The 25,906-nt window shown below is 32.9% G+C and overlaps 1 protein-coding gene across 3 annotated transcripts; it reads left to right on the top strand.

Annotated features, from left to right (window-relative positions):
- The first annotated feature begins 548 nt into the window (after window positions 1-548).
- On the top strand, window positions 549-15,430 carry LOC106465772 (cordon-bleu protein-like 1). Of its 3 annotated transcripts, none has more exons than XM_022394215.1 (7): window positions 549-689; window positions 7,014-7,384; window positions 8,260-8,475; window positions 10,410-10,608; window positions 11,501-11,726; window positions 13,766-13,848; window positions 14,357-15,430. In XM_022394215.1, the coding sequence occupies exons 3-7, from the start codon at window positions 8,321-8,323 to the stop codon at window positions 15,278-15,280; spliced, it is 1,587 nt and encodes a 528-aa protein (XP_022249923.1). In that variant the 5' UTR covers window positions 549-689; window positions 7,014-7,384; window positions 8,260-8,320; the 3' UTR covers window positions 15,281-15,430. The 3 variants fall into 3 exon arrangements, with proteins under 3 accessions (XP_022249923.1, XP_013781465.1, XP_022249929.1); XM_013926011.2 differs by having other exon boundaries at window positions 6,993-7,384; XM_022394221.1 differs by lacking the exon at window positions 7,014-7,384.
- Window positions 15,431-25,906: the final 10,476 nt, after the last annotated feature.

The raw sequence follows: 25,906 nt of genomic DNA, 5'->3' as shown, positions 1-25,906 counted from the left end.
GATTCAACATGTGAAAGGAAGATTAACTTCTTCTAATTAAATAGAACCGTGATTAGCTCTCATAATTTACATTTAGAAGGTTAGAACCAGCGAAAGTGAACAAAAAACTTGTTACGGTAGTCGTTATGCAAGACATATTCGTGATTTGATTAGACAACATTTATAAAAACCAAATTAATAACTTTGAATTAAGAAACATTTGCTTCAAGAAGTTGAAAATTAAAGAGGGGAATTTAGTGTTCCAAGAGAACCTAGAATCGAGAACCAGTTTTGAATGATAAGAATGACGGGATGCTGAGTAAACACTACATTGTGACGGTAAGTTGTACCAAACCAAGCACAACATTGGCTTCCCGGTAGGATGACTTTTTTCGTAAAACATTAGTCAAGGTAGCCAGCCACTTGGAAGGCTTCTAACTGGTTAACCTTCCCATGCTCTGGAGAAAGAAGCCAGGGAATAATATGCATGGTCACGTGCTGAATGATAAATTCTCTTGTGTATTAATCAAATCAACTCCACTCCTAGCTATACGGGTCCACAGGAAAAGGGCATTCATACTGTTTTCCGATAGACTGAGAAGTCAGATGTACTTCAGGAGGTGGTCCTAACCTCGTCATTCGATCTCCCGCGGATCCGTCATGGTCAGGGACACTATCCGGAAGTAGAATGGACACATAGAAAGCTTTTTGTAAGATATATTTCTATATTCAATAGATGCTACTTTCGTTATTTATAGAACAGATGTGAAAACATTAATTGTCTTGTGTTTTTTGTTTGTTTTTATCAGTAATGTGCAAAATTTATACGCGAACACAACTGAATTACGACAGAAACAGTTTTAAGTCTTATTTAAGTGTAAAGGATATTTCTTTAAGACGGACTGCGATAATCAGCCATTGCAATTCTTGTGGTTTAAATGTAAATAAGGCGTCTCTATGGTTTACTAATTCAAGCACATCCACCTTGTGGACAATAGGCCACTTAGAAGTTAATTATCCCGTAAATGTTACTAGAATCTACGTTTGAAGTTATAAGAAATATTTTTTTAAGTATGATAATAACGAAATTAAATGATTTGGAGTTTTTGTTTGTTATTATCCAAAGCTATACAATGGACTATCTGTTTTCTGTCCACTGCTGGTATCGAAACCCAATTTTTAACATTATATGACCTCAGGCTTAACGCTGAGCCACTGGGGGGAGAGCACATGACTTGTAAAGATGTTGTAATAAAAAAAAGTTAACAACCTTAATTGTTCATAAAGAATGATTCTATTATTTCAGGTAAATTTTAATCAACATACGTTAATAACACGCACTATGTAATAACATTTATTAAGTATATATTAGTTACTCACTGCTGTATTAAAATATTTTTAACAATAAAAATGCATAGAGAAACCCTTCATTGCACTAGTTAATTCATAAAATGTTTTTATTTTGCAATTGCTTTGCAAGTATTATGGGTATCAACCCGAAAAATACATAACATCGATAAACTACAGTAATGCGATTACTCTTGGTACTTTTAATTAATTTTAATCTTTACAATATAAACAAAACGCATATTTTAATCTAGTGGGTTTTAAGTTTACCAATATTTGTTCGTACGTATGTATCTAATATCATTAAGAATCATGAGGTCAGTCATTTAATGATGTGCACGTTCTCATATTTGTAAAACAGCTACCAAACAGGAAATGTCTTACATGCACACTTTTACCAACGCCTCAGGTTCAATTTTGGAGAATAATTTAAGACTTGAAAGCGATGTAATGAGCAGAATCGTTAAAACCATGGCTGGAGTTAATGTTGACTAGGTGACTTGTAAACATATTGGTATTCACGTTTCACACAAATTAGAAAATCAAACCTTGCTTTCCATTAGGTGAGACTTCCCATATAAGAAGACGTGTTTTTTATTGCATATTTTTTTTTCTTTGAAGAATAAAGTGGTTTATAATGCGTAGAATATTTAATTGTATTTTGTATTCAGGTTTTTGGGTAGCGAATTATGGGAAGAACAAAATAAATGATGCCTTTTCTTTATTTTTCGTATAATATAGTATGTACAATATTTGAAATCTTCCACGTTAGGATTCTTTCTTCCCTAATCGAAAACATTTTTTTTTTCAACACGCGATAATTTATAATTTTCACACGATTTCTTTTCTCGTAACATAGCACTTGACGTTGTTGTTGTTGTTGTCTAATGCCTGTGATTTAAATGAGTACCAGGTAATTTTTCATATTTTAAGATATAATAGTTCTATCGAAGATTGTGATTACTTTTAGGTGTCCTACTTATTTTTCATGAGAACCTGTTGCCATATAAAGAATGTTTGTATAAGGTTAATATCAATAAATTCTTTGTATATTCCACATCCCAGAATTCAAAATTTCCTCTGGTTTTTATATGTATATCTGATGAACGACATAGTTCGTTGTGTATCAGTACCTTTTACGACGTATAAAACATGTGTATAACCTAAGATATCTTTAAATATAAATCTCTTGAGTAGCCTAGTATCAGCATCTCTCGAGTGCATAAATTTGGAAATCATTATGTTATTATTATCTATGTGCACGCTTATCGAAAGTGTGGTAATCATCTGAAATCTTATCGGTTTATTAATTATTGCTTTGTCAAAAACTTGTTCTCATTTTAAGAACAAATATTTACACCAAAATGTATCTAAATACATCACTTCCGATGGGGTCTTTTAAAATGTTAGTTGCTTATCATACAGCTTTATAGCGTAGAGTTGAGAAGTGAATAACACACTTTACGTTTTTGCTGCATTCCATTCGGTAATGAATTTCTTATAGAAACTGAGATATCAAATGACGAAGCAGATTTCTAGAAAAGTAGAAAAAAAAGTTTGTTATTTAACATTAAAAGCTTTGGTAAAACAATTATCCTAATCGTTTTAAATTTGAAAATATTTATTGTTAAATTAGTGAAGTAGTGATGATTTATTTTACGAAATATGTGTTCATATTTGTTCCTAAGTGTTATACATTGATTTTCGTGCCGATCCTGTCATCTATAAAGTTAACTGTACACTATAATTATTAATTTAATCTCTAATCTATTTCAATGTCTCTATTATACCCATAAGCGGAATGAAATACTCGACAATATTTATCGTTAGCCATTACTATTCATATTCTAAGTATGATTAAAACGCTAAATAAAAGTTAACTGACTTAACAACTAACGATAATAAATAATTTGGTGATTTTTGGAACTTGCTAAATTATAACGATAAATCATAATCTTTAAATTTCTATCTTCTGCAGTGTTTACAATCTCTAGTTTTTGATATAGTACGTAATTCCCTTAACACATTTAGGTCATGATGATTTTATGGTATGATAATTTTCTCTTCTGTTTTCAAACTAATTTCTCTCCAAGTTGTCTACTTCAGTTAATTATAATTCTGCGACGGCACATTGATAATTATTATACTATAGATTTGTATATATTGAAAATTGAACAATTTGTTTAATAACAACATTAATTTCTTTGATTTTTAGATTACTCAAAAGAATGTCCCTTTTCATACAAAGATTACTTTCAAGTTACATTTTATTATAAACATACAGTTTGTGAATATGTGCTTATGAATACAAATAGTATAACGCGAATCTCACTGAAATTCGAATAAATATTTATCTAAACTTTTCAAAGACACCGAAGTTTATATTTTGGTTGTTTAATGCAGTTTTAAAGTCAATCATAATATTCAGTGAACTTGTTTTTTTAATAATTAATTTTAAGAGATAGATACACGTTTAAAAGTCAGCAGTGAATGGCACATTTTATCCCGGATGTTAAACGGAGGTACAACCTACCCCCATGTCAGTAAGTTTATTCTAACTTTATTCTGCTCCATCAGGAATACTTTTTTGGAAGATGTAGAATGTTTGTTCGAGTAAACTTGTACTTTACGTATGTCTTTTAAGCCTATATCCAAAAATTTAGTTTCGTGATTAATTTTATAAAGATCCCTTACTCGTTCATGAATTCAGATATACTGGTTTACCGAATATTTAACGAGTATGATTACTCAGTTTATCTTTGTAATGACTTTTAAATAAATAGTACCATCGTCGTAGTATTTAAATAAATATTATCATCATTGTATTAAAAAAACTGCATAGGACAACATTACAAATTGCACAGTATAACAGATAGACGTTACTCCAGTGTCCATATACCTTTCATATCTTGTTTCATGCAAAATTCTACCAAACAGTTAGTAAAAATGGTGTTACCACTGTTCTTCTTTTAAAATAATTCCCAAAAAGAACTGTCTGCAACTCCTGGACCCGAATCTTTATTCAAAGTTAACATCGAGTTTTTAAATTTTACTAATGATTCCGTTATATTCAGTTGGTATTTATTATTATAATGTTTCATAAATTGAATATTGTTCCAATTAACAATGTGAGCTGAGAAATGAGGTTTGAATTTCGCGCAAAGCTACACGAGGACTATCTGCGCTAACCGTCCTTAATTTAGCAGTGTAAGACTAGAGGGAAGGCAGCTAGTCATCACCACCCACCGCCAACTTTTTGGTTACTCTTTTACCAATGAATAGTGGGATTTACCGTCACATTATAACGCCCCCACCACTGAAAAGGCGAACATGTTTGGTGGGACTTGGATTCGTACCCGTGACCCTGGGATTGCGAGTCAAGCGAGCCTTTGAGAGTTAGATAGAAGTTTCTTTTGAACTTTAGGATGGGTTTTTATGACCATACTTTATCGTTTTTTTTTCTTTTCTATTCAGGTTTTTTAAGTTTGTTTTACTTAATTTTACATTATTCTTAGACTTTAAGTTTTCGGTTCTTAACCAGTTCGTAGCGCAGTGAAACGATTCGTAACCTTACTATTAATTTAAATTTTGATACCTAATTTTGAAATAATTCATTTATATCTAAGAGTTATTTAGGGAAGAAGGCTTCATTAATTTCATACAACAATGATCTTTATTTTCCTGCAATCCTTGTAAGTTTCCGCTCTAGAACGTATAACGTGACCTACTTTACATCTGCAGTGAACTTGCTGTGTTATTGGATGCATAATGGGCGATCATAATTCGCTTTATAAAGCTATTTAAGAACAAATGGTATTTAAAACGCATTATTTTGAAGAACACCGTTAACATATAAAGCAAACTTTATTTCAATAAAATATCTTGAAAGCTGGTGCATGAGTAATGAATACACTTATCGGCAATCGGAATAATCTAGTTTGCTATGATTATGAAGTACATGCAGCAGAAATCTGCTTATTAGTTTCCCAAATTGCAATATATATATATAACATAAAGCTGTTTTCTTATATCTGAGCGCTTTACAAATGGTGTATAATCCGGAAGTACTTGTTTTCTTAAATCTGAGCGTCTTACAAATGATGAATAATCCTGAAGTAGTGTTTTCTTAAATCTGAGTGCTTTACAAATGGTGAATGATCCGGAAGTAGTTGTTTTCTTAAATCTGAGCGCCTTAGAAATGGTGAATAGTCCGGAAGTAGTTGTTTTCTTAAATCTGAGCACCTTCCAAATGGTGAATAATCCGGAAATCCTTGTTTTCTTAAATCTGAGCGCCTTGCAAATGGTGAATAATCCGAAAGTAGTTGTTTTCTTAAATCTGAGCGCCTTCCAAATGGTGAATAATCCGGAAGTACTTGTTTTCTTAAATCTGAGCTCCTTACAAATGGTGAATAATCCGGAAGTACTTGTTTTCTTAAATCTGAGCGCCTTACAAATGCTGTATAATCTGGAAGTACTTGTTTCTATTACCTTCTCGTCAGCGAAACATTTATGTTTTTTTTTCTACGAAGCCACCCCAATGACTTTGATTTTGTCAAACGTTACAACAGTTTTAACATTTAGTCACAATAACGTTCACTCAATTTATTCGTTTATAGGAAGAATATGCTTGGTCGACTATGTTGCATGAATCTCACATAGCATTAATGTTCATGTTTGGAATATTGACTTAGCAATTAACATATGTCGAATATCGCCAATATTATTATTACTGTTTTTTCATATGAACAAACCCCCCAGTGGCACAGTGGTATGTCTGCGGACTTACAACACTAGAATCCGGGTTACGATACTCGTGGAGGGCAGAGCACAGATAGCCCATTGTGTAGCTTTGTGCTTAACAACAAACAACATATGAACAAATATGAGATCATTTAGAATTTTATACACTGCTTTTGTGCTTCGAGATATTTATATCTTTTGATAAACATACTGTTGAGAATGTGATCTGTTAGTATGTTTCCACTAGTTTATTTTATATGAACTAAGCTGCTCTAATTCATAATTAATTTTGTACCGCTTTTTTGATGTAGAAATAGCTCATCATAGACTGTTGTGTCATTCTATTATGGTCCTCACTTAATACCAAATTCACCTACTTATTGCTGTGATAATAACCACGTGCCATAAGAGTATAGTGGGGTTCAAAAACGTCAACATAAAATCAAGGTATCAAATGTGGCATGATAACTTACCCCAAAAATATTCAATCGAATAAAAAAAATATTATCATTCTGCTGCCCAGGGAAGATGACTGAAGTCATTATGTTGCATTCTCATCCTGATGAATAAGTGGTTTTTCCGGATTATAATGCACGATTTATCACCCTCCTATTATGGGGTAAGCATTAATATCACCAACTTTCGGGTACACCCCGATGTTTCCCTTTTAAAAGATTCAAATAACTCGCTCTAAAATATGCTTTCTACACTCGTACTAAAGATATTTTATCTACCTTTTCTTTCCGTTGTTTAATCTTAACAATGAATTCCACTCTTAAAAGAACACTATCTCTAATTAATAAAAGTATCACTATGTTAACACAATAACGTGCTGTGCTTTCCTGCTTGATAAACGTTTTTGGACTAGCTGTCAGCTAGCATCATATAATGGGCTATATTGAATATTTTACACTGTACAATTTCAGATACCCGAATCCTTGTTGCAGGTGAAAGAATTGGTAGACTAGGACGTGGACGAATCCCTGCTGCACTTTACAAGATGTAAACTCGTCTCACGTGGTCAGTTACTAGCTGTTGGTGTTCCTTAGAGGAAAAAGATCAATTCAATTTCGATAACCACTGTTGATAGACTCCTTTGAACGGCCGGCCAAAGAAACTGTCTTTGCTAACGACGGTCCTGCCAGATGAGCACCCACTATCACGTCTCTTTGAAATTAGAAAATTTTTGCTTCTACCGACTATACAGTATTCATAATGTGATTTCTTTTCTGGACCTATAGGGATAAAGCAACTGCCTGATTCATCACATGATTAGTCTATGCTGAATGGGCGAATAAATTGAATATTCTACAAAAGAGTAAGAAAGTGGGGGTTCTCGTAAAATGGAAAGTCATTGCACACATTAATTGAAATTGATAACTATGTAACTTCGGGGGTAACGTGAAAAGAGTAAATAAAAAGAAATGCATGTAAATATGAATTCACACCTTGTGTCTGACCAATAAACGCTAACGCAATTTTTATATGATACAAATTCTGTTAAACAAATAATTGTTTGCAATATAATTCATTTTGAGCTCTTATTTGCATTAATACTCTTTTATTTTATTTCCGAAATATAAAATTTTGTTATTTAACTAAACTAACAAATTATAATGGATTAAAATAGAATTATTTGCGACAGACTGGTGTATTATATAGTTTGCAAGTCATATGTTTCATACTTTTATTTATAGTTAGTTTCTTTTATTGTTATCGCTAAAGATGTTTAAGATATTTGTGGAATAGTCTTTGAAAATATTTTGGATTGTTGGCTAAGTGTACAAATTTAAGACTGACTGACCTATTTCTTTTAATGTGACCGAACCATATAAGATATTTTGGAATTATAGTCGAGGGTTACCATATGATGAAACAATGTAATTTAGAACTTTTTGGTGCTAGTTTTCTGGTGTATTCATTTAAACCTTTCGGTATTTCTAGCCAGTGTTCTACACCAGATTGACTAATTAACGTACTTTTACATTATTTAAGTTCTGATTTGTATAATTCTTAGTTTTGATTAGAAGTACTTAATAATAATAATTTGACAATGTTAAAAAGCTAAAGATAACATTAGTTTGCGTTTCTTTTGTTTTACAGATTTTTTTTAAATATTAATCTCTTAAAAAGGAAGAGAAGAATGTTCGATTCTGAAACGTTTCTATACATTTTGTTGATTTTTCTTTTCAGCCCTAAAATTAAGAAAACGATACCATCATCACCGGTAAGAAAAGACAACATTCAGTTATCAATGTGTAACGGTACCATTTCGTACGATACTAGACCAGTCATAATGCCCCTTCGTGGAGGGGAAGACAGTGCCTTTAATGAATTATTAGAAGGACGAATGGATCTAGATATCATACTGCCGGATGACAGGAAAATACACATGAGCGTGGATAGAAGGTATTTTTGTTGGGTTACTAAAATAACCAAAAAAATCGAAATGACTGTTCACTGAAAGGCCTAGTTAATCTTCCCTTCTTAATGGAAATACGATACTACTCTATATTAGTGCGATTTATAAAGTTTTTGTAACATAAAGAAGAACCCCTTGTCATTAAATTTTAGGAATAAATCACATTTCGATACCCGTGGTGGACAGAACACAGATAGCCCATTGTGCAGCTTTGTGCTTAATTACAAACAAACAAACAAATCTTAATGGGAATCAGCAAGTTTATACATTCTTAATAATGTTCTTTTAAAAAAACCATTTATATATAACAGTCAGAGTGGTTCAACTGAAATCATACAAAGGTTGTAAAACTCAAAGGAGTTTTAATTCATGTTTCACTATAAAGTAAACAAAACATGAACCATGTTACGCAACAATAAGTACGACACCTTGGAATTTTTTTTTATTATAAAAATGTTTAAAATACACAACGTTTAGCATTTTTCATTTTGCATAGCAATAAATTCGAAACTTTTGAATTCTACTATTATATAAAATAAAGGTTTAATATGCAAAACGTTTCGCAGAGGCAAAACATAAACTGTTGTACTTCTTGTTAGCATCAAAGACATCCTGGGATTGCTAGTTTACCCATAAATATTGTTGGGCATTATCTTTTCAGTTTATTTCGTTTAAAACTCGATTAGATAAAGTTTTTAATATTGCATTTATATATATATATATATTTTAAACTGCTTTAGCTATTGACTTAGAAAACATGTTCCTTAATAGTATATTTTTTTCATAGCATACATTTGTACGAGACTTGTAATCGTGGATAAAATGTAACATTTGATTATATTTAAAAGTTCATAGCCACTCTCAGTGACTCAGCGCTAAGTCTTAGGGCCTCAAATGCTTAAAATAGGGTTTCGGCATCCTTGGTGGGCAAAACACAAATTGCTTTGTGCTTAACCGCAAACAAAATGTTACGAACTGTGACATCTATAGTAGTGACATCTATAGGTTAAAAAACAAAACAAGCTTTAATTTTTGTTTTAAAACGGCTGCATCACAGTGGCTCAGCGATAATTTTGAAGGCTTATAACGCTAAAAACCGGATTTCAACCCCCGTGATTGGCACAGCACTAATAGCCCATTGTGTTGCTTTGTGCGTAACTACAAACAAAATCAAAACAGTTATATCTATATTAGCACATTAATAAAATATTCAGCTTAAAACGTAGATGTAAAAATCTAATAAATGTCTACAGTTTTGTAGAATTATTAAGATACTTGAATAAAAATAACTGAATACGTGATCCACAATCATCTTTACTGTATTGTGCATCGAATTGCGTTCATTCCAAAACGAGTAGACACTAAAAAACAAACGAGCAACAAGGCTTTTATAAAGCTAGAAAATTATTCAGTAAACGTAAGTTGCACATTTATTTTTAGTATCTTATTGTCCTATAGAAAATCATGGTTTACATTTTAAGTGCTTTCAAAAATGCTGGAATTTTAGTTTGTTTGTTTATGTACAAGCACAAAACTTATACCCACCACGCGTATAGAAACCCAGATTTTGTGTATAAGCCCCTGAGCTTCTCGCTGGGCTCTTGGATCGCTGCTGGAATATAATAAAATTGTAACTATCGATTTCAAACTATTGCCTAAAATCAACCTAAATATTTTATAAAATGAAATTATTGAGGGGGTAATTGTTACTCAGATTTGTTGCCCAGCATTGGAATATAGTATTAGGCCAGACTGTTTTAGAATTCAGAAAAAAACAACAAGAGGAACCTAATAATATCGGTATAAAATAGAAAATATACTAGGTTTTATGCATAATTGTTAAAGCGACGCATTGATATAAGTTATATATATAATATTTTTACTGCGTTGTATTTACTTAACTAATGTCTCTTAATATCAGAACGCCAATGATGGATCTTCTAGTGAAGGTGACAACACCCAATAAGATCAAACCAGGAGGTCATATAATTCAAGTGTATGACGACAGAGGTCGAGACCTACCTTACAAACCTAGCACTCCCATTGGTTCCATGGATGCATGTACAGTTCACATTGTACCCAAAAAGCTACGGACTGAAAATGAGAAGCTAAAATTTGAGGCAAGAAAAAAAAACCTTTTATAAAATATCAATATTAAGATCTTTAATAAAAGTGCCTGATTTATCATCATATTTAATATTTCGTTTCATTTTCAGCATTAAATACCTTACTGTAAGATATATCATTTTTCTATAAACGAATAATTGTTTTTTGTATATATATATATTTATATATACACACACACACACATATATATTTATCTCTCATATTTTTATGTTTCAAACAAATATTAGGTAATGTTTTTGAAGTATTTCAACAATACTGTATAATAAAAATATAATTATTTTAGTTATTGCTCTAAGATACCTTACTCTATCATCAAACACTAATTCATAACAGTTCCTTACCAAAAAGATAATAAAATTTGATTATTACATAGTTTTTACATTAATCATAACTTATGTTTGTTGTCGAAATGATTTACAGACTCGGTTACATTACTGATACTCATTGTTACTTATTGAAGTTGTTCGTTTTTCGTACAGAAAGTTCACAGATGATCCTTTCTTGCTTACAGTCAACGAACTTACTGTGTCCTCTTTTTTACTCTTAATCAATGTTATTGTTTGTGTATAGACAACCTTTATAGTCACACATGACTCTTTATTATTAATTATAGTTTGTTAAAGGGAACATTCATAGAAATATGGTTTTTAATTTCACACACACACAGTCACTAAATTTTGTTGGCCTTTAAAAAACTTCCAAAACCTCTTCATAAATTTTGAGAATGATATTCACTCACGAAATACTTCGCAAATAAATTTTCTTGCTTCTTCATTGCTACAACTTATTTTTTTTTCTGTTCAGTAGACCGTATCAAAAATATTATCGTGATTTATTTCAAGATGATAATTTTTTAACTAATTTTTGTTCCTGGTTATTAAACAGCAAACATTACGGCTGCAGGTTAGGCTGCCCTACAACCAAAGATCAGCATATCGGTTCAGCCCAAATAAAACACTGGGTGAGATCAAACAGGTAGTTTGTAAAGATAAAAACCTAGACCCAAAAGTACATCTCCTGGTTCATCCACAGAATCAAGACAAAGTCCTAGATGTGAAGATGACTTTTGGCGATTACAACCGTAAAGAAATTTCACTGCTATTGATAAAATGTATGCACTTTATTTTAATCAATAAGGATGTGTTATCTAGTTAGTATAGTGATTTCAAATGCAATATTTGTATAGCATTGTAAATTCTATTTCTCTGAAATTATATTACGACTATTTCATAAAAAAAATGTATCATACACTGTGAACATACACTGACCTTAGAAAACTGAGTTTAAAAAATTAAACCTGTTATTTTTGGACTTATGATTAGGGTTAATGAAATTATGTTATTTACTTGAATTTAAAAGTATTCCAGCTACGAACTACAAGTTAAGTGATAACTTGCTAGTCACCACTTCATAGTATAACGAGGTATCTGTATTCAGATTAGGTATACATAATAACTTCTAATCCTTCACTTGTTTCTTTGCAGATTAGGTATATATAATAACTTCTAATCCTTCACGTTTTTCTTTTTCATTTTGAATAAAATGTTTTTTACTAATGTAACCTTTTAAGGGGAACACTCCATAAAATATTGCTAATGTAATTTTATCTTTCATCCTGTAAAGCTAGAGTTATAATACTTAAATTATAAAGAATAATAAGCTATGAACAATTTTCGAAAAAGGCGACATTTGCCGACGAAACTTCTCGTTTCTTTAACACGCTATTACTATTATTATAATATATCCATTCTTTTTGACATAAATCATATTAGCTGATAACACAAGATGTACTTCTAACGTTCCCTTACACTCACGGTACTCCATTACTTCATTTAAATGGTATTTTTAATCAGTGAAGATCTTATATTAACGGACATGCACATCAAAATTAATTTAACAGTTAGTAAGCTCAACTAGACTAGGAATATGGCGTTGTTTCAGATATAAATATTATTGTAATAAAAATACAGTCTCTTTATTTATTATCCACCGACAGCCTTCATTTTGTGTAACACGTGCGTTAAATTTATACGTTGTATATAACGCATACATTCCAACTATTTCAACGTATGCTGTTTAAACAAAAATTCGTGATCCACAAACTGTGTTAAAACAAAAGTATAATAGATACGACCTTGTAAGATTTACGTAACTTTTAATAATTTTGAGGAACAGATGTCACCAAGTGATTAGCTTTCCATGCTAGGGGTCAGAAAAATACAAGGTTCGAGACGTCATATACCATTGAACACCTCACATCTTCAACTGTAGGAATACTGTAACCCTGATAAGCAATCCTGCTATTCGGTTAAGACTAGTATGATAAGTAATTCCACTATTGATTAAGACTAGTCGTGTCTGCAGCGGGTGGTCTTGACAGGTCTCTTTCCTTCTGGTGAACAGTTCTATATTAGAGATAGCTAGGTCGTGAAATTAGGGACCTCTGACCTGACTGTTTAGTTCGTGTATCTAATAAGGTGCTTTTTCTAACATTTTTGTGTTGGAAACGAACTTTGGATATTTCCAGTGACAGGTTAATGCGGTTTTGAATTATTAAATGAATTCAGTATAACAAATGTGGTTTTTCCTAAGATCTATCTTCTAGCTTGTATTTACACGTTTCATTTTGTTTGTTCGTTTATTGTTAAGCATGAACCTACACAATGTTATCTATACTCTTCTCATTGAAGTATAGAACCCCGATTTTTAGCGTTATAAGCCCTCAAATTTACCGCTGAGCCACCTACACATTAGAAAAAAAAATTTACACTGAGCCTACTTCTTCTACTGTGTCGTGATACTTTTAGAAATCGCTAATTCCTTTAATAAATCATTTAATTGTCAGCATAGCATAAATAAAGATAAAAGTTTCATACTTTTTCTGTTATTAATAAAACGTCAATGGAAAATTTAACCAGCATTAGCGTATAGCACTATTTTACGTCGGTCTGTATACGATATAGGCGACTCACGTGCAATAAATTTCATGTCAACAGATTTAGTGACTAGTATTTGTATTTTTTGTTGCTATATTATTAGTAATATAGGAAGAACAAACTTATTGGAGGCAGACAAGTTCTATCATGTTAATTAATTTGTAAAAGTTGGATTTTAAATATATAAACTTATATATCAAGTGTTATTTCTCAGGTATCGATCCCAAATCTTCGCACGTGGAAACTATCCCTTACCAATCGCATGAACTACAAGAAAAGAAAAAACGGGGAGTAGTGGTAATTTTATATTGTCTATTATCTTGTATGTTTTCGTTCTTTATCCAGCATTATTTGTACATTCTTCAGGTAACTATATTTCTGTTTATGAATGAACATTTTAGTCTAGACAACATCTATATCAAGCAGAAAATAGTCTCTTTGGAACCGACCAATCATTTTTTTTAATCGTCACGTATCTCGTCTCTGTTGTTCCTTTCAATCATACTTCGTGTCTTTTAAATCTCCACTGACGTTATTATTCCCTGGAGTTTACGAGTGACCGACTGTAATTTGCTCGTTGTCTAGTAGTATTTACCTGACTCTCGCAGATTTCAGATTCCAAATAATCAAAAGTAAGAACTTTGAATGATTTCTGAGCTTTTTTTTATTTCTGGCTTTATTTCAAATTATACTGATTATATGCTAATTTACACTTGTGTTAAAACTCAACTAAAACCGCTGTACAAATCACATATTTCCTTTTATGACTTCAATCCTAACAAACAAACTTCTTTATGTTTTTCAGAGCTCCGAAAGAGGGGATGATCAAGACGGTATGGATCTTGCTGGCCACGGAGTCAAGTCTCATGTGAAGGCCAGGAGCAAAAAACAGCTTGCACCACTACCTCCTTCACTAAAAGAAACTAAAAATGAAGTACTTTCTTCTCGTAAACCGTTCTCAAAAATAGATCGACATGACAAGGGAAGTGTCTCTTACTCTTACCGTAGCTCCAGCTCCAGTGGGTATCACGAATCCTCAGTTTTCAGTCAGTCCTTAGTTGGTAACACGTGTAGCAAGGTTGCACATTCTTCGACAGAAAATATTTCTTTTAAAAATCGAAACTTCACGTCAAAAAACAAACTGTGCATAGATAGGTTTTCCTTAACAAAGGCTAACTCTTCCACACTCTCAGGACGTAAGAAACGAGCCCCTTTGCCTCCTTCCAAACAAACGATAGAGAAAAGAGCTATAGAACACGCAGAAGAAGAAAAAAGGGATGATCCTAACAAGCCTTCTCTCGTGAAAGTTCTTGAAAGTCACACCACAGAAAAGGAAGGATCTGCGGAACACGTTAACGCCACAGAAACTGATGTATCAACGACTTCGCAGGTTAACGGATCATCCGAAACTTCAGAGTATTATGTCGAGAATATAAATGCTTCCTTTGCTGGTGATAAAGAACAGTGTTTCTCTTCTAACTCTCTAATCCCCTGTAGTGATACAGACGGGAAAGAAGAGACCATGAGATCTTCCACACCAGCTATTGAAGACGAAAACCTTTATCCTTCCGAGCTTTATTCTGAGTTAGATAATGACAAAAACAGTCGATCTCGAAAGAACTCTGGTCAATATTCTGTGATACATAGTGATGCAGATGAACTAAATCTAGACCCTTTTCGTGAACGATTAGAACAAATGCTTCAAAAACACATCGATATCTATTTATGAAAATCTTTCCACGAGCACTTCTTTTTCCTGCTTTTCCAGAACCTTTCCGATTTAATCTCTGTTTGTTTATTTATTATGTTGTCTCTTAATCTTTCGTTCTATCTGTAGAGGGCAAGTTAAGTCAACATCAGCTGGGTTTTTAGTGTGTATTTTATTACTAAGTCAACATCAGCTGGGTTTTAGTGTGTATTTTACTACTAAGTTTCAATAAAAAAGTTGGAGAGATATTTTATACTGTTGTTGAATTTATCGTAGCATTTGAATTAATTTGCGTTCTATAACTGTTTAAATGAGGTATACATCCATATGGGACTTGGCGAATCCGATTGTTCATCATTATTTTCAAACTAATATCCTGCGTGTGAAATATAAGAATACATTTTAAACAACAGGTTATTGTTAATTATAAAACTTAATTATTTTTTTATAATACTTCGTGACGTCAAAGACGATCAGTCTCTCATATTGACGGGGCCCGTCATGACCAGATGGTTCGGGCGCTCGACTCGCAATCTGAGGGTCGCGGGTTCGAATCCCCGTCCCACCAAACATGCTCGCCCTTTCAGCCGTGGGGGCGTTATAATGTGCGATCAATCCCACTATTTGTTGGAAAAAGAGTAGCCCAAGAGTTGGCGGTGGGTGGTGATGACCAGCTGCCTTCCCTCTAGTCTTACACTGCTAAATTAGGGACGGCTAGCGCAGATAGCCCTCGTGTAGCTTTGCGCGAAATTCAAAGACAAACATTCATATTGACGGCAGTAAAACAAAACTATATATATACAACTATAAAGTTCAGTGTTGCACATTATTGGTACTCTATACCTCTATAACAAACCAAAAAGAATTGCCAGAAGAAAAAAAAGCGTCACTGTTATTATTTTAAGCAGACACACAGATTAAAATGTTTTGTATTTACACCCCGAACTTGTACATACAATAAGAGGGTCGAACGAGGTTAATTAGTGTGGGTATCCAACTGCGAATCGGAGATTCCATGTTTTGCGCTTTCCTCACTTTATAAGTTAGCGGTGGGTGGTATTAAATAGCTCCCTTCCTTCTAGTCATTCAGTTCAAAATTAGAGACGCCTAGCACAGATAGCCCTCGTGTAACTTTGTGTGTAATTCAATAACCCAAAGCGTACATTACCCCATCTGTCTCCTCCCAGTGGCTTATGCTGCTATAAACCGAGTTTCGATACTCGTAACAGGCAGAGCACAGAATGCACTTTGTGTAGCTTTGTGCTAATTATCAAACAAAACCGCATCTGAATTTACTAGCTTAAACTAAGGGCTGTCAATGGAAATTAACTTAGTTTCGGTTTGATAGGAAATCTAGTTTGATTTTTATTAACTCATAAATGTCGATATCTCCAAGAAATTGACTATAACTATTTGTATAACATCATAACTCTCTGCTTATATCTTATAGTGTCATCATCACAACTTTAAATTTGTATCTTACAGTGTCATCATCATAGCTTTAAATTCGTATATTACAGTGTCATCATTATAGCTTTAAATTCGTATCTTACAGTGTCATCATCATAGCTTTAAATTCGTATCTTAGAATATAACTATCACAGCTAATAACCTTTATCTTACATTATCAATATCACAGCTTTAAATTCGTATCTTACAGTGTCATCATCATAGCTTTAAATTCGTATCTTACAGTGTCATAATCATAGCTTTAAATTCGTATCTTACAGTGTCATCATCATAGCTTTAAATTCGTATATTACAGTGTCATCATCATAGCTTTAAATTCGTATATTACAGTGTCATCATCATAGCTTTAAATTCGTATCTTAGAATATAATTATCACAGCTAATAACCTTTATCTTACATTATCAATATCACAGCTTTAAATTCGTTATCTTACAAAATAACGATCACAGCATTCAATTTGTATCTTATACTATCACCACCATAACTTTCAACTTGTATCTCACAGTATCATATCACCCTTTTTATTCGTATCTTTCATTATCATCATCACAGCATTCGGATTTTATCTTACAATCTCCTATTACGTCTTCCAACTTATATTTTACAGTTTCTTATTACATTTTTCACTCTGCATTTTACAGCCTCATTATTGTGGCTTTAGGCAATAGAACGTATGGAAGTAAGAGACTACTAATGCGAAATTTGAGAATATAATCTTTGATTCTGGGCTCACATATAGAGACATTTGTGTCGCTGACGATTTATAAACTCTTCACTCAAAATTGATAAATCATGAACTCACTCTGATTGAGCTCAATTATTTAAATCTTCCAGAAACTTTTGCTGGTCTGAAGGTACTTTTGTTTTGCTTAACGAGACGAACGGTGTAATAAAGGGATAATAACAACATCTAGAACTCTCAACTGCTCAATTTTCCATCAAGCTTCGCGTGAAACCTCCATTGCCTAGAATATAGTATATTTTTCTTCTCGAAAAGATCGCTTCGTGTATCTCTTCCTCTATAAAGGCCACACAGTGGTTCAGTGGACAGTTAGTGGGCATATAATGCTAAGTTTTGATACCCGTGGTGGGCATAGCACACATTGTGTAGTTTTGTGCTTAACAAGAACAACGAAAAAAATCTTCTTTACAATACTATATAGCATATCAGAAGTACCATCTTCTATTGATAGTGGTATAGAGCATATCAGAAGTATCATCTTCTACTGATAGTGGTATAGAGCATATCAGAAGTATCATCTTCTACTGATAGTGGTATAGAGAATATCAGAAGTACCACCTTCTACTGATAGTGGTATAGAGCATATAAGAAGTATCATCTTCTACTGATAGTGGTATAGAGCATATCAGAAGTGCCATCTCCTACTGATAGTGGTATAGAGCATATCAGAAGTACAATATTTTACTGATAGTTGTGCTTTTCCCTACTAACCATTCTTCACTCTAAACTTTAAATCGTTCTTGATATTATTAGGTGCTTTTATATAGCTAACCTTATGCATTTTATATCAATTTTGAAATCTAAACGTACGTTTCTCTCTCTCTCTTCAGTATTAAAATTTGTCCTCAGTATTGCTGTGTCAGGACTGTCTTTGACAGAGCCGGATGAGATATCCAGTGTAAGATAATACAATGGACAACAAAGAAATTAAAATAACGTTTATATTAATTTTTAAGAGTATTAAATGTTTGATTTCTCACTTGTAAAACGAGTTCGTGTGATCTTATAACACAGCTGGCCATGAACATGTATTTTCGTTCTATGGTTTATAGTTTTCATAATTTACTCTATTCAATTTCTCTAATGGAGCTCGGATTATTAGGTTTTCTTGTTCCTTTGAAAACAAGCCTCAATTGCAATCGATATAAGTACCGCTTGAAGTTTATACCATCCTTATACGTATTTACTTAATCTGTATGTTACAAACCATGTAAATAAACGATACAGATAATACCTCAAGTAAGGTTTTTTATATGGTAATGACATCAAGTAAGGTTTTTTATATGGTAATGACATCAAGTAAGGTTTTTTATATGGTAATGACATCAAGTAAGGTTTTTTATATGGTAATGACATCAAGTAAGGTTTTTTATATGATAATAACATCAAGTAAGGTTATATGGTAATGACATTAAGTAAGTTTTTTATATGGTAATGACATGATATGGTGAGTTTTGAATGAGCCTGAGATGATCAGTTTCAGGCTTCTACAGACAAAGTTCTTTTCGCTAGTGTCTTGTAGGTTATTCAGTATAGAATTTTATTTAATATTTGAAATACTATTGCATTGTTTCTTTAGAGAGGAGCTATTACCATTAGATCGCACATCATGACAGATTGCACATGTTTCATTATCTTCGGCATGATACATAATCTAACTTAACATCACATATTTTGATGATAATAATAGTGTCTCAACTAAGTTACCCAACTGGTATTGAAGGAGTGGCCTATTTTGCAACAGCTTACAACAGGTAAAGTGTAACTAAATTGTTATTACTAAATTACTGCAATATCGAATGTCTCTACTAGGCCACTTCCAAGCGAAATCCGAAAATTAAGTTAAATCCTTGCCTCGCCTTTTTAACAAAGCACATAGGGCCGGTGCTTTCGAACTCAGGTTTCAAGTGGCACAAGTGGACGAGAATGGTAGTCCATTTCCCTCTAGATGGGTGCCAGTCCATAGCAGATTAATCCCAGCTAACAGTAGACTGGAACAAGTTGGGTAAAGTGTCTTGCTCAATGACGTGGGCCAACCTCGAATTCCCAACCATCCGACTATGAGCCGAAATTGCAAAGCCACTGAGCCACGCTGTCCTCTAAGGATCAGTTTTAAAAAAATATTTTACGCTTCAACTTAAAATAGTATTTAAATGGGGTACCCCCCCCCACATTCGTATATAAATTACAGTATCATTTATATAATCGAAATGACTTTTATACTGGCTAATCTTTTTAGTAGAACCTCTGTACCCTTTCAGACTTTGGAATGACCTGAGCTGCAGGTCGATTACATAATGTGTTAGGTGATTCATGCAATGCCTAAAAGACTGGGATAAGCAGATATGTGGAAATGCTAAGATATTAGAGCATTTAAAAGAGGCTTGATTGTGGGTGCACCTCTACCAAGTGCCACATTGGCCAAGATGGTTTCGTGGGTAGACTCCCCAAAGTTATTGGCTATTCTGGGTGCACCTCTACCAAGTGCCACATTGGCCAAGATGGTTCCGTGGGTAGACTCCCCAAAGTTATTGGCTATTCTGGGTGCACGTCTACCAAGTTGGCATTGGTCAAGATAGTTCCATGGGTAGATTCCTCAAATATATTGGCTATTCGAGCGTATTAACAATAGAGAAAGGTGACTGCAATGTCTGTTGTGAGGGTTAACTGTGTGAGCTTTCCTTTTTGTCACAGAAAGAGGAGAAAGGTGGTTAGACAGAATGGTAAATTTCAACCATCATCAAACAACAGACCAACTAAGAAAGACAATGAATGTAGGGCCATTTATAACAATCTCCAGTAATATCTTGCGAATAACGACGCAACTAATGTACTTTGGCAGCAGGAAGCCATTGTGTAAATCAGTGATCTCATTGACCAACAAGAAAACAGACCTCAAGCGGTGTAAGGAACACAGACATTGGAGTATGAAGACTAGCGAATAGTGACGTGGTCCCACGAATTACGCATTACCCTTTGTTTGCACACAGGGGGAGAAATTCTCAGGTCTAAATCCCAAGAGAGTCTGTGGGATGATCTTAAAAGACACAATCGCTATCATTCTCCTCAGCATTTTTGAACTGGATAAAATATTCATGATCGAATGGGATAAAACTCCTCTTGACACCTTTCATCATCTTATGGATCCTGTGAAATTTTGTGTCATGACCGTTATCACGGCAAAACATGGTTCAACTTATTATTAGTATAGGTCCTAATAAAGTGTGGGGCCCGACATGGCCAGGTGGTTAGGGTGCTCGACTCGCAATCTGAGGGTCGCGGGTTCGAATCCTCGTCACACCAAACATGCTCCCCCTCTCAGCCGTGGGGGCGTTATAATGTGACGGTCAATCCCACTATTCGTTGGTAAAAGAGTAGCCCAAGAGTCGGCGGTGGGTGGTGATGACTAGCTGCCTTCCCTCTAGTCTTACACTACTAAATTAGGGACGGCTAGCGCAGATAGCCATCGTGCAGCTTTGCGCGAAATTCAAAACAAGCAAACAAACCTAATAAAGTGGTCAGCCAGTATATTATGAATACTAACAAAAGGTATAATCTCATTTAATACTTTAACTTTTATAGAACGTTTTATAATTAAGCGTAACACAAGGTTTATTTCATTATATTACTGAAATACATTTTTCTGTAGAGAAGTCCGAAAAAATTGCCATTCAAATATTTACTGTAAGCAGGTTACACCAATGAATACTTGTATTTACGAGACTGGAAATAAATAAATAATAAATATCAGGGTCTTAATGAACAAATTGCAAGCGCCAAAAGAAAAAGTTCGGTGTGGATCTAAATAAAAATGGCACATTAAATTATCACAATCTATAAATTGAGTTTTTTTACTTTACAGATCATTTTACATCAAGATCTTCAGGGAAGAAATTGATTAAGCCTAAAACTACACGAGCAAGTTTTAAGTGTTCGTTAACGATTCTATCTGTTCAAGAATAAAGAACGAAGACCAAATAAAGGTTTTAAAAACCAGCTTGTTCTTTCGAGATAAGCTGATAAGACGTGAGTTTGAAAAATGCAGCATATTCGCTGATTCTATATCTGCTTTTCCTCTCTTACGCTTTGAACGACGAGAATATTTTAAACAATTATTTTGTAATTAAAATATTTTTTTAATAATTTGGTCAACCCCATTGTTACTATAGTGATTCACGGACTGTTAAATTTCTATTGTGAATAAAAATAATAAGTTTCTAATTTAGAATAAGTTTTATGGACATTTTAAGTGATTAAAGTAATCACAAAAGTATATCTTTTATTCTCTTAATATAATTGATACTTTAACGAAACCTACTTTCAAATTAGGATTGTACTGCTTGAACAATATAAATAAAAATCAGATAAGTATAGTGTGTTTTTCAAAGGAATATTTATCAAATTGATTTTAAACTTGTTGCATTTTAAATTAATTAAATGTAAACGTATAATCATTATACTAATAATTACTTGCTTGTTAGAGAAGTATATTTGATAAACATGTATGATGGTGTTGTCAGTTAGCGCAAAGCTACTCAATGGGCTATCTATCCCACGGGTGATCGACCCCCGGATAAGTCTTGTAAGTCCATGAACTTATCACTCTCCCCATTGTAATAAACTGCACTAAACATTTATTGCAAAAAAGTTGAATATTAGTTCTATTGTGTCTAGAAGTTTGAAATTAAATTGGCTGTAGAAATATACACACATATATATAGCAACTGAGCTACTATGAAATATATTTATACTGTCAATAGAGAAAATACAAGTTTCTATATTATGGGTGTTACTTGAAATTCACTTACAATAAAATTCCTCTTACACTCTTACAGATAAGGAAGCACCTAAAAACTATGTATAACTAGATTAAACAAATATATCTGTTCATCCTGATGTGAAGGCAACTTGCAAAAAAAAACGCTCTATTTTACTATCAAAGCTCAGTTCCTTTGAAAGAAAAAAAAATCACAAAGAAATGTTCTTGAAGAACATTATTTCTAAATACAAATACAATATCTTGGCTAAAAGAGCATTAGTTATTACTCAAATGACGATAATTCATCACCGCTCTAGCTGTCAATTTCTCTACTACTAATAGAAAAAATAATAATTTTGAAAAATATGTCTGATATGAGCGATTACTTTGATAAAGAGTGAAAATTAAACCAAGTAAAAAATTACCCCAGCTAACTGAGTGTGTGTGATTTAGCACTGTAAAACATCACCATAAATTCTCATAGAAGTGAAGATTTTCACTCTTGTGAGATGCAACTGACTAGAAACCCATTGAGCAAGGCCTAAATTTATGAAGTACCAACTAATCTTCGTTTCAGAAAATATATTATCGAAACTAGAAAAAACAACATATTTCTGTTCTGTAATAAGACGATTTATTTTTACTTTACGAACAGTATTTTTTAATTTCTGATTATTTCGAATTTAGAAAATAAATTAAATAAAAGAAGATGGTAGAACTGGCTGTTATCCAGAGTTTTCAATGAATTGTAAGGAAATAATTGGCTTACTATTTCTATAAAAGCTACTTTTACGATGAACTTTAGCTAAACTTACAAATAGTCAGCGTTATTGGTCTTTATGGGACATGCAACATCGGAAGTCAATAGATTAAAGATAAGATCACGAGAATATTCCATTTAAGCTATAGCTATATGGATAGAGAATATAGATAACAAGAAACGTCTGTAAATGTGAATATATAACACCAAACTTAGATCTTTTATTACTAAATAAAGAATGTTACTTGAAGATAACCACATCCCAAACTTTAAGAAATCCAAAACCCTGGAGTGTACAATGTAAGACATATAATAGTAAAACGTTTGATTGTTATTCATGACCACACTCTCAAACGCAGATTGAAACTTGCGATGTAGACAGATAAGAAACTAAACAGCAACAGAAAACAACTAGAGTATTCGATTCATAAGGAAAAGCATAAATAATTCATCCTCCAGTAGGAAATCCCAGCCAGTCTATTTTGAGTGATTCGTGTAAAAATTTCCAGTAAAGTATAGCTAAAGATATAAACAACATATCGCCTTATGTTTGCCCCGATCATATTTCTCTCTGCGAGACCTCTGTTCAATACACTTGCAAAGCCATTGTTAATAAAAACTCGTTTACATCGAATTTCGGGCACTAAAAATCTGAAAAAACAACAACAACTTTAAACAGAATAAATCAAGAAAGTACTACCCAAATACAGAGAGTTGGTGCTATCCAGACACATCCATTAAGCACACTCTTTACACCACACACAGCCTCACAAACTTAATTAGCTATATTTTATGTAAACTTCTAAAAACCAGAACATTGAAAGTTCTAAATACTAAAAACAAAACATCACTAACAGAACCAATTATTTACCACAACGTCGTTGATGGTAATCAGCAGATTACTACAGACAAAGGAAAGGGACACAAACCTTAAAATTTCTCTAATTTTTGATGCTTTAAATGCAAAAACTCTTAACCCTGCCATTATAAATTGCAAATAAATTAAACATCTCACGGTGGCTTATATCGCTAAAAACTGGGACTCGATACCCGCGGTAGGCAGAACACGGATATCTCATTGTGTAGCCTTGTGCTTAACAACAATTAAATCAAATAATAAGTTATATTTCATTGAATAACTTAAAATATTGAAAAATGAAAATTTCAGATTTTGCCCGAACAACATATAATAAATTCATGGATTTAAAAGTACCAAATGTCTTTTTCACTTGTAGCCCGCAAGGTCGTATTAGTATCGGTTTTAGATATAAAAAAGAAGAACAAGGAAACATTGGATGTCCTTAAAGCAAAAAAAAACAACAAAAAACAACACTTCTAGCTAACATTGATTTAAGAGATTTTTACATCGCGCATTTTGATGTTTTGAAATAATATATATATTCTACTCTATGATATTTGGCTTGTTTGGTATAATTACAACTTACGAAACGTTATTTTAAAATATATATATTCCAAATTGATCAGATCACGTAAAAATGTAACTTGAGGAACAAATACTGGAACTGTGCAAATTATTCATACTGGAAAACATTAGTATTACAGTGTGTAAGAAACAGTTAGAAAAAAGAAAATCATTTAAATAATGCTATTGACAATTTTGATGTAGAATTTTTACAAGAAACATATCAGTCATGCATTGCGATTAATGGGAAAACATATTAAGGAAATTATGAATTTCACTAATAGCACATATATATAATGTTTGGTATGACCACAGTAGCGTAAATAATTCTATAAGGCATAAAAACACATATCGCAATGTAAGGCTGTCCTGATTTTTGTCAACATAAGTAAAGACATACTGTATAATTAATCACATAACTAGGTTGGTTTTTGAATTTCGCGCAAAGTTACACGAGGGCTATCTGAGCTAGCCGTCCTTAATTTAGCAATGTAAGACTAGAGGAAAGACATCTACTCATCACCACCCCCCGCCAACTCTTAGGCTACTCTTTTACCAACAAATAGTGAGATTAACCATAACATAATAACGCCCTCATGGCTGAAATGGTGGGCACGTTTGATAGGATGTGGAATCGAACCCAAGACCGTCAGACGGCAAATCAACCGTTCTTATCCCTGGTCATGTTGAGCCCGCATAACTACTTAATTCCATTTTGATAATATGTTATCCATTACAACAAAGTAACATCATATAAAATTATAACATTTAAAAAAAACGTTTGTTAATGTAGGAAATGCTCATTGTGACCTTCCTGTTCTTTCCCAAATTGAGATTCAAACTTTTCTTTAATATAAAGTTCTATTTTATTTTATTGTTTTTCTAGACTTTAACAAGATATAAGCAATGTAGATACAAAACCAATAAACTAAACTAATATATTGTTGGTTGAAATTAAGTTACCGAGTATTATAAAATGAGTGAAATTATACTGGTTCAAATATTTTGGTATCTGTGTTAAACAAATAGTTTCATATTCTATTCTTCAAACAACGATTTATCAAAAATGAAATTTTACCAGCAAGATACTAATAATATAGATTCTTTGGAGAAAGTCTCCAGTAGCACAGCGGTAAGTGTGAAGGTTTATAATGCTATAATTCGGGTTTCGATACCCGAGGTGGGCACAACACAGAGAGCCCATTGCGTCGCTTTGTGCTTAACAACAAACAAACAAATAAACGTTTGAGAAAATTGCACGATGCCAGTTCTACTGTTTCAAAATTAACTATTCCTCTCCAACTAACTTGACAAACGGTTATATTTGTTTTGAAACGTAAATATACAATCAAAGCTGTATTTGTTGTGTATTGAAAATGTAAAAGGGAATATACTCATAAGCACCAATACTGTGACAGTTGTAAGCTAATAATAGAAAGGAAAATCCAAGAACTCTAAACAGTTATAGATGTATATATACTATTTGTTAAAT

Source organism: Limulus polyphemus, unplaced genomic scaffold (assembly GCF_000517525.1).
Source record: "Limulus polyphemus unplaced genomic scaffold, Limulus_polyphemus-2.1.2 Scaffold70, whole genome shotgun sequence".
Classification (NCBI taxonomy): domain Eukaryota; kingdom Metazoa; phylum Arthropoda; class Merostomata; order Xiphosura; family Limulidae; genus Limulus; species Limulus polyphemus.
The sequence above is the reverse complement of the archived record's forward strand: the minus strand, read 5'-3'. Positions and strand labels throughout refer to the sequence as shown.

Coding starts and splice junctions, on each gene's coding strand:
- LOC106465772 (XM_022394221.1), top strand. CDS start 8,321: ATGTGTAACGGTACCATTTCGTACGATACTAGACCAGTCATAATGCCC. Junction 8,476..10,409: donor CACATGAGCGTGGATAGAAG/GTATTTTTGTTG, acceptor TCTTAATATCAG/AACGCCAATGATGGATCTTC. Junction 10,609..11,500: donor ATGAGAAGCTAAAATTTGAG/GCAAGAAAAAAA, acceptor GTTATTAAACAG/CAAACATTACGGCTGCAGGT.